Source organism: Arachis ipaensis, chromosome B06 (assembly GCF_000816755.2).
Source record: "Arachis ipaensis cultivar K30076 chromosome B06, Araip1.1, whole genome shotgun sequence".
NCBI classification, from domain to species: domain Eukaryota; kingdom Viridiplantae; phylum Streptophyta; class Magnoliopsida; order Fabales; family Fabaceae; genus Arachis; species Arachis ipaensis.
In genome coordinates this window covers 45,838,992-45,848,012 of record NC_029790.2, presented here as the reverse complement: position 1 = coordinate 45,848,012, position 9,021 = coordinate 45,838,992, and the positions used below count along the sequence as shown (strand labels likewise).

General features: G+C 40.2%; 1 protein-coding gene across 1 annotated transcript; it reads right to left on the bottom strand.

Annotated features, from left to right (window-relative positions):
* On the bottom strand, nucleotides 6,589-7,806 carry LOC107646891. Its single transcript, XM_016351033.1, has one exon. The coding sequence runs from the start codon at nucleotides 7,804-7,806 to the stop codon at nucleotides 6,589-6,591; it is 1,218 nt and encodes a 405-aa protein (XP_016206519.1).

The following is a 9,021-nucleotide window of genomic DNA, read 5'->3' as shown; positions in this document are numbered from 1 at the left end:
CATACACCTCTGAAAGGTTGTAGGTGCATTGCACAGACCAAAAGGCATCCTTCTGTAGGCAAATACTCCAGATGGACATGTGAATGCTATTTTCTCTTGGTCTTGAGGATCTACTGCAATTTGGTTGTAACCTGAATAACCATCCAAAAAGCAGTAATAATCATGACCTGTTAGTCTCTCTAGCATCTGGTCTATGAATGGTAAAGGAAAATGATCCTTTCTGGTGGATATATTGAGCCTTCTGTAGTCAATACACATACGCCACCCTGTAACTATTCTTATAGGAACCAGTTCATTCTTTTCATTGTGAACTACTGTCATGCCCCCCTTTTTGGGTACAACTTGGACAGGGCTTACCCAGAGGCTATCAGAAATAGGATAAATAATCCCAGCCTCTAGTAACTTAGTGACCTCTTTCTGCACCACCTCCTTCATGGCTGGATTTAGCCGCCTCTGTGGTTGAACCACTGGCTTAGCATCATCCTTCAATAGGATCTTGTGCATGCATCTTGCTGGGCTAATGCCCTTAAGATCACTTATGGACCACCCAAGAGCTGGCTTGTGTGTCCTTAGCACTTAAATTAGTGCTTTCTCTTCCTGTGGATTTAAAACAGAGCTTATGATCACTGGAAAAGTGTCACCCTCTCCCAGAAATGCATATTTCAGGGATGGTGGTAGTGGTTTGAGCTCTGGTTTAGGAGGTTTCTCCTCTTCCTGATGAATTTTCAGAGGTTCTTTTATTTCCTCTGATTCCTCCAGACCAGGCTGAACATCTTTAAAGATGTCCTCTAGCTCTGATTCAAGACTTTCAGTCATATTGACCTCTTCTGAACATCTTTAAAGATGTCCTCTAGCTCTGATTCAAGACTTTCAGTCATATTAATCTCTTCCACCAAGGAGTCAATAATATCAGTGCTCATGCAGTCAATTGATGTGTCTGGATGCTGCATAGCTTTGACAGCATTTAACTTGAACTCATCCTCATTGACTCTCAGGGTCACTTCCCCTTTTCGGACATCAATGAGAGTTCGTCCAGTTGGTAGGAAAGGTCTTCCTAGAATGAGAGTTTCACTCTTGTGCTCCTCCATTTCCAGCACTACAAAGTCAATGGGAAAGGCAAATGGCCCAACCTTGACAATCATGTCCTCAATGATGCCTAATGGATGTTTAATGGAGTCATCAACAAGTTGAAGACATATCCAGGTTGGTTTGACTTCTTCAATCAAACCAAGCTTTCTGATAGTGGATGCAGGTATAGGTTGATACTTGCTCCAAGGTCACATAGAGCTATCTTGGTGCAAGCACCCTCTAATGTGCATGGTATTATAAAGCTTCCTGGATCTTGAAGCTTCTCTGGTAAGCTTTTCAGAATGACTGCACTGCATTCTTTAGTGAGAAAAACTTTTTCATTTTCTTTCCAATCCTTCTTATAACTTAAGATATCTTACATGAAATTAGCATAAGAGGGTATTTGCTCAAGTGCCTCTGCAAATGGGATCTTTATCTCGAGAGTCCTGAGATAGTCTGCAAAGCGGGCAAATTGTTTATCCTGCTCCGCTTGGCGGAGTTTCTGAGGATAAGACATCTTGATTTTATATTCTTCAACCTTAGTTGCTGCAGGTTTATTCCCTATAGAGGTGGTTGGAGAAGCCTTCTTAGAGGGGTTATGATCAGCACTTGCAGGTGTCTGATCCCTCATTGGCATTTGAACGCCAGGATTGGGTGCTGGATGGGCGTTTAACGCCAGCTTCCCACCCTTTTCTGGCGTTTGAACGCCAGAACTGGGCAAGGAATAGGCGTTCAACACCAACTTTTCTCCCTTTTCTGGCGTTTGAACGCCAGAAGTGGGCATCCACTGGGCATTTAACGCCAATCTTTCACCCTTTTCTGGCGTTTGAACGCCAGAATTATTCCTCTCTGGGCTCTTGCTGTCCTCAGAAGGATTTTGGGTAGTGGTTTGGTCATCCTCTGTCAGTTGTTTCTTTCTTGGCTTTCTGCTACTTTGAGCTGATTTATTCAATGTCTTCCCGCTCCTTAATTGGACAGCTTGGCATTCTTCTGTTATCTGTTTAGATAGCTGCTGTCTTGTCTGATTCAATTGTGCTTCTATATTCTTATTAGCATTTTTAGTGTCTTGGAGCATCTCTTTAAATTCTTATAATTGTTTTGTCACAAGGAGTAATTGCTGATTAAGTTCAACAATCTGTTCTTGAGGATTAGGATCAGTAGTTACTGCCCTAGCCTCTTCTTTTATAGAGGATTCACTGCTTGGGTACAGATGCTGATTTCTAGCCACCGTATCTATGAGTTCTTGAGCCTCTTCAATCGTCTTCCTCATGTATATAGATCCACCAGCTGAGTGGTCTAGAGACATCTGAGCTTTTTCTGTAAGCCCATAGTAGAAGATGTCTAACTGTACCCACTCTGAAAACATTTTAGAGGGGCATTTTCTTAGCATCCCTCTGTACCTCTCCCAGGCATTATAAAGAGATTCATGATCCTCTTGTTTAAAGCCTTGGATGTCCAGCCTCAGCTGTGTCATCCTTTTTGGAGGGTAAAATTGATTTAGGAATTTGTCTGATAGCTGTCTCCATGTTTTTATGCTTGCTGTAGGTTGGTTATTTAACCACCTTTTTGCTTGATCTTTTACAGCAAATGGAAACAGTAATAATCTGTAGACATCCTGATCCACTTCTTTATCACGTATTGTGTCAGCAATTTGTAAGAACTGTGCCAGAAACTCAGTAGGTTTTTCCTGTGAAAGACCGGAATACTGGCAATTTTGCTGCACCATGATATGAGCTGAGGATTTAGCTCAAAGCTGCTTGCTTTGATGGGAGGTATACAGATGCTACTCCCATATGCAGCTGTAATGGGGTTAGCATATGACCCTAGAGTCCTTCTGGACTGTTCATTTCCACTTATGTCCATGATGGAGAAAAGGGAATTGATATGAATTGCAATTAAATTATATTTTTAAATTTTTATTTTTATTTAATTAAAAGTAACCGAAAAAAATAAAACAAAATAAATGGAAGATAAAATAAAACTTTCAAAAATAATGAAATAAAAGCAAATTGAAAACTAAATTAATTAATTAATTAAAAAGATTTTGGAATTAGCAATCAAAAAGATATGATTGAAAATTATTTTAAAAAGATATGATTGAGAAGATATGATTGCAATTTATAAAAAAAAAGATATGATTGAAAAGATATGATTGAAGAAATTAAAAAGATTTATTTTTTGTAAAAGATTTGGAAAGATCAATTTTTGAAATTAGAATTTTGACTTGACTAAAAAAAAGATATGATTTTGAAAATCTTTGACTAAATTAATGCAGAATTTCAAAATTTATGAGTAAAAAAAGGAAAAGATACTTTTTTTAATTTTTAAATTTTAATGAGGAAAGAGAAAAACAACAAAATGACACTAAACTTAGAAATTTTAGATAAAAACAAAGAGAATAAACAAGAAAACTTTGAATGTCAAGATGAATACCAAGGACACTTTGAAGATCAAGATGAACACCAAGAACAAATTTTTGAAAAATTCTTAAGTAAATAAAAGCACAAAATACACTAAACTTAAAATTTTTAGAAAATCAAGCACAAATTTTTGAAACTTTGAAGGAAAACACAAAGAAGACACCAAACTTAGAATTTTTAAAGATCAAGAAAGAACTAAGAACATGCAAATTCGAAAAATTAAAAGAAAATAAAAGCATGCAATTGACACCAAACATAAAATATGAAACTAACTTAAATAAAAGACTCAAATTTAGTGACTCTAAACCAACAAAAATAAATTATTCCTAATTTAAGCAACAAGATAAACCGTCAATTGTCCAAACTCGAACAATCCCCAGCAACGGCGCCAAAAACTTGGTGCATGAAATTACAATCACACTTTTGTGACTCCGCACAACTAACCAGTAAGGGTCGATCCCACGGAGATTGTCGGCTTGAAGCAAGCTATGGTTATCTTGTAACTCTCAGTCAGGATATCAATAATTCTCAGATTTAATTGTAAAAAGTAGAAGAACATGAAATAAATACTTGTTATGCAGTAATGGAGAATAGGTTGAGATTTTGGAGATGCTCTGTCCCCTGAATCTCTGCTTTACTACTATCTTCTTCTTCACACACGCAAAGCTCCTTCCATGGCAAGCTTTATGTTTGGCATCACCGTTGTCAATGGCTACTTCCCATCCTCTCAGTGAAAATGTTCCAAATGCGCTGTCACCGCACGGCTAATCATCTGTCGGTTCTCGATCATGTTGGAATAGGATCCATTGATCCTTTTGCGTCTGTCACACGCCCAACACTCGCGAGTTTGAAGCTCGTCACAGTCATCCCTTCCCAGATCCTACTCGGAATACCACAGACAAGGTTTAGACTTTCCGGACCTCAGGAATGGCTGCCAATAATTCTAGCCTATACCACGAAGGTTCCAATCTTAGATTAGAAACCTAAGAGATACACATTCAAGCTTGATTGCATGTAGAACGGAGATGGTTGTCAGGCACGCATTCATAGGTGAGAATGATGATAAGTGTCACGGATCATCACATTCATCAGGTTGAAGTGCGAATGAATATCTTAGAATAGAAACAAGCGTGATTGAATGGAAAACAGTAGTAATTGGATAAATTCATCAAAACACAGCAGAGCTCCTCACCCCCAACCATGGGGTTCAGAGACTCATGCCGTAGAAGATACAATATGAAACATGCAGAGTCTCATGAGGTACAAAATGAATCACTAAAAGTGGTTTTTATAATCAACTAGTGACCTAGGGTTACAAAAAATGAGTAAGCTGGGATGTTTAGTGTAAAAATCCACTTCTGGGGCCCACTTGGTGTGTGTTTGGGATGAGCATTGAAGCTTTCATGTGTAGAGACTTTTCTTAGAGTTAAATGCCAGCTTTTATGCCAGTTTGGGCGTTTAACTCCAGCTTTTATGCCAGTTCTGGCGTTTTAACGCCAGAATTTCTATGCTGACTTAGAACGCCGGTTTGGGCCATCAAATCTCGGGCAAATTATGAACTATTATATATTTCTGGAAAGCCCAGGATGTCTACTTTCCAACGCATTTAAGAGCGCGCCAATTGGGTCTCTTTAGCTCCATAAAATCCACTTCGAGTGCAGGGAGGTCAGAATCCAACAGCATCTGCAGTCCTTTTTCAGCCTCTGAATCAGATTTTTGCTCAGGTCCCTCAATTTCAGCCAGAAAATACCTGAAATCACAGAAAAACACACAAACTCATAGTAAAGTCTAGAAAAGTGAATTTTAATTAAAAACTAATAAAAATATAATAAAAATTAACTAAAACATACTAAAAACATACTAAAAACAATGCCAAAAAGCGTATAAATTATCCGCTCATCAAACACCCATCTTATTAATCTTGGTTTAGAGTCCTGCTTCGAAAGAAGGTACTTGAGAGCAGCATGGTCAGTATAGATAATGACCTTAGAGCCTACTAAATAGGATCTGAACTTGTCAATGGCATAGACCACCGCAAGTAACTCCTTCTCTGTGGTGGTGTAGTTCTATTGTGTGTCATTTAAAACACGACTGGCATAATAAATGACATGTAAGAGCTTATCATGTCTCTGTCCGAGGACTGCACCTATTGCATAATCACTGGCATCACACATCAGTTCGAATGGTAGGTCCCATTTGGGTGCAGAAATAACAGGTGCAGCGATAAGCTTTGCTTTCAGAGTCTCAAAAGCATGTAGGCAATCTTTATCAAAAACAAAAGGAATGTCAGTGGCTAATAGATTGCACAGGGGTTTTACAATTTTGGAGAAGTCTTTTATAAACCTCCTATAGAAACCTGCATGTCCTAAGAAGCTTTTGATTGCTTTAACATTAGTGGGTGGTGGTAATCGTTCAATTACTTCCACCTTGGCCTAATCGACCTCTATTCCTTTGTTCGAAATTTGATGTCCAAGAACAATGCCTTCAGTCACCATGAAGTGGCATTTTTCCCAGTTTAAAACCAGGTTAGTTTCTTGGTATCGTTTCAGAACTAGGGCGAGATTGTTAAGGCAAGAATCAAAGGAATCACCAAAAATAGAGAAATCATCCATGAATACCTCAAGGAATTTCTCAACCATGTATGAGAAAATGGAGAGCATACACCTCTGAAAGATTGCAGATGCATTACAGAGGCCAAATGACATTCTTCTGTAAGCAAACACGCCATATGGGCATGTGAATGTTGTTTTCTCCTGATCTTGAGGGTCTACTGGAATTTGATTGTAGCCTGAATAGCCATCCAAGAAGTAGTAGAAAGCATGCCTAGCCAATCTCTCCAGCATTTGGTCTATCAATGGTAGGGGAAAGTGATCATTTCTTATGACGTTGTTGAGTCTTCTATAATCAATACACATACGCCATCCTGTAACTGTTCTTGTAGGGATGAGTTCATTTTTCTCATTTTGGATCACTGTCATCCTGCCTTTCTTGGGTAAAACTTGGACGGGGCTTACCCAGGGGCTGTCTAAAATGGGATAGATAATCCCAGCCTCCCACAGTTTTGTGACTTCTTTTTGGACTACTTCCTTCATCGCTGGATTCAATCGCCTCTGTGGTTGCACCACTGGTTTGGCATCTTCCTCAAGCCTAATCTTGTGCATGTACGGGTTGGACTAATTCCTTTTAAGTCACTTATGGTCCACCCAATAGCTGTTCTATGGGTCTTCAGCACTTGAATCAGTGCTTGTTCTTCTTGCGGCCCTAAAGCAGAGCTTATGATCACTGGATAAGTGTCACCGTCTCCTAGAAACACGTATTTCAAGGATGATGGTAATGGCTTGAGCTCAAGTTTAGGAGGTCCATCCTTTACTTTAGGAGGTTTTAATGATTCCTCGTGTTCTTCTGGTGCCTCTATGTCAGGCATGTCATCCCCTAGGATGTCATCCAGTTCCTCCTCAAGTCTCTCAATTGCGTGTACCCCTTCGACCAAGGGGTCAATGATATCAATCCTCATACATTCCTCTAGGGTGTCAGGGTACTGCATAGCTTTGACAGCATTGAGTATGTATTGGTCCTCATTAACTCTCAGTGTCACTTTCCCTTTTTGCACATCAATGAGGGTTCTTCTTGTAGCCAAAAAGGGTCTCCCTAGAATGATAGAAACATTCTTGTGTTTTTCCCTATTTAACACCACAAAGTCTGTGGGGAATGCAAAGGGTCTAACCCTTACAATCATGTCTTCAACTACCCCTGATGGAAAGTTGATAGAGCCATCAGCCAGCTGAAGACAGATGCGGGTGGGCTTCACTTCTTGGATCCCAAGCTTCCTTAGTAATGATAGGGGCATCAGATTGATGCTTGCTCCAAGATCACATAAGGCTTTCCTTGTGTAACTGTCTCCGAGAGTACAGGGTATCACAAAGCTCTCAGGGTCTTGAAGTTTCTCCGGTAGGGTCCTTTGGATGACTGCACTGCATTCTTCAGTGAAAAGGACTGTCTCTACCTCTCTCCTGTCCTTCTTGTGGCTCAATATATCCTTTATAAACTTGGCATAGGAGGGTATTTGTTCAAGGGCTTCTGCGAATGGAATCTTGATCTCTAGGGTTTTAAGGTAATCCACAAACCTAGCGAATTGCTTATCCTTTTCAACTTGACGGAGTTTTTGAGGATATGACATCCTGGTCCTGTACTCAGGTGTGCTGAGCGGTGCAGGGTGAGTGTCCATGGTGCCAAACTGAGGATTACCAGCTTGCTTAGGATGGATGTTTCCTGAACTGGGACGTGTTTGGCCTTCCCTATCTGGGCGTTCAACGCCCATGCTGGTCCTTTCCAGGCATTGGATGCCCAAACAGCCCCCTTCTAGGTGTTCGACGCCTACACAGGCCACTTCTGGGTGTTAGATGCCCTCGTTGCCTCCCTCTGGGGGTTCAGCGCCCTTGCTAGTGCCAAGGGTTGCTGTGTTTTCATCTTCTAACAATTTCCCTTTCCCTTGCTGGTATGCGAAATTGTTACTCAAGTTGTGAATTATTGTTCGAAATTGATTCCCTGGCAATGGCACCAAAAACGGATGCACAGAACCATGGTCTAAACATATCTTCACAACTTCGCATAACTAACCAGCAAGTGCACTGGGTCGTCCAAGTAATACCTTACGTGAGTAAGGGTCGAATCCCACGGAGATTGTTGGTATGAAGCAAGCTATGGTCACCTTGTAAATCTCAGTCAGGCGGATATAAAATAGTTATGTAGTTTTCGAAATTAATACTAAAATAAGGATAGAAATACTTATGTAAATCATTGGTGAGAATTTCAGATAAGCGTATGGAGATGCATTCATTCCTCTGAACCTCTGCTTTCCTGCTTTCTTTATCCAATCAGTCTTACTCCTTTCTATGGCTGGCTTTGTGTAAGGATGTCACCGGTGCCAATGGCTACTTTCAATCCTCTCAGGAAAATGGTCCAAATGCTCTGTCACAGCACGGGTAATCGTCTGGAGGCATCACCCTTGTCGTTGGTTGCATCCTATTCCTCTCTGTGAAAATGGTCCGATGCACTGTCACTGCATGGCTAATCATCTTGGAGGTTCTCGATCATACTGGAATAGAATTTACTATCCTTTTGCGTCTGTCACTACGCCCAGCACTCGCGAGTTTGGAGTTCGTCACAGTCATTCAATCCCAGAGTCTTACTCGAAATACCACGGACAAGGTTTAGACTTTCCAGACTCTCATGAATGCCGCCATCAATCTAGCTTATACCACGAAGATTCTGATTAAGAGATCTAAGAGACACTCATTCAATCTAATGTAGAACGGAAGTGGTTGTCAGGCACGCGTTCATAGGAAATGATGATGATTGTCACGTTCATCACATTTAGGTTGAAGTGCGAATGAATATCTTAGAAGCGAAATAAGATGAATTAAATAGAAAACAGTAGTACTTTGCATTAATCTTTGAGGAACAGTAGAGCTCCACACCTTAATCTATGGAGTGCAGAAACTCTACCATTGAAAATACATAAATGATAATGGAG

What these genes read in the sequence shown, in the direction of transcription:
- LOC107646891 (XM_016351033.1), bottom strand. Translation starts at nt 7,806, where the DNA reads ATGGGCGTTGAACGCCCAGATAGGGAAGGCCAAACACGTCCCAGTTCA.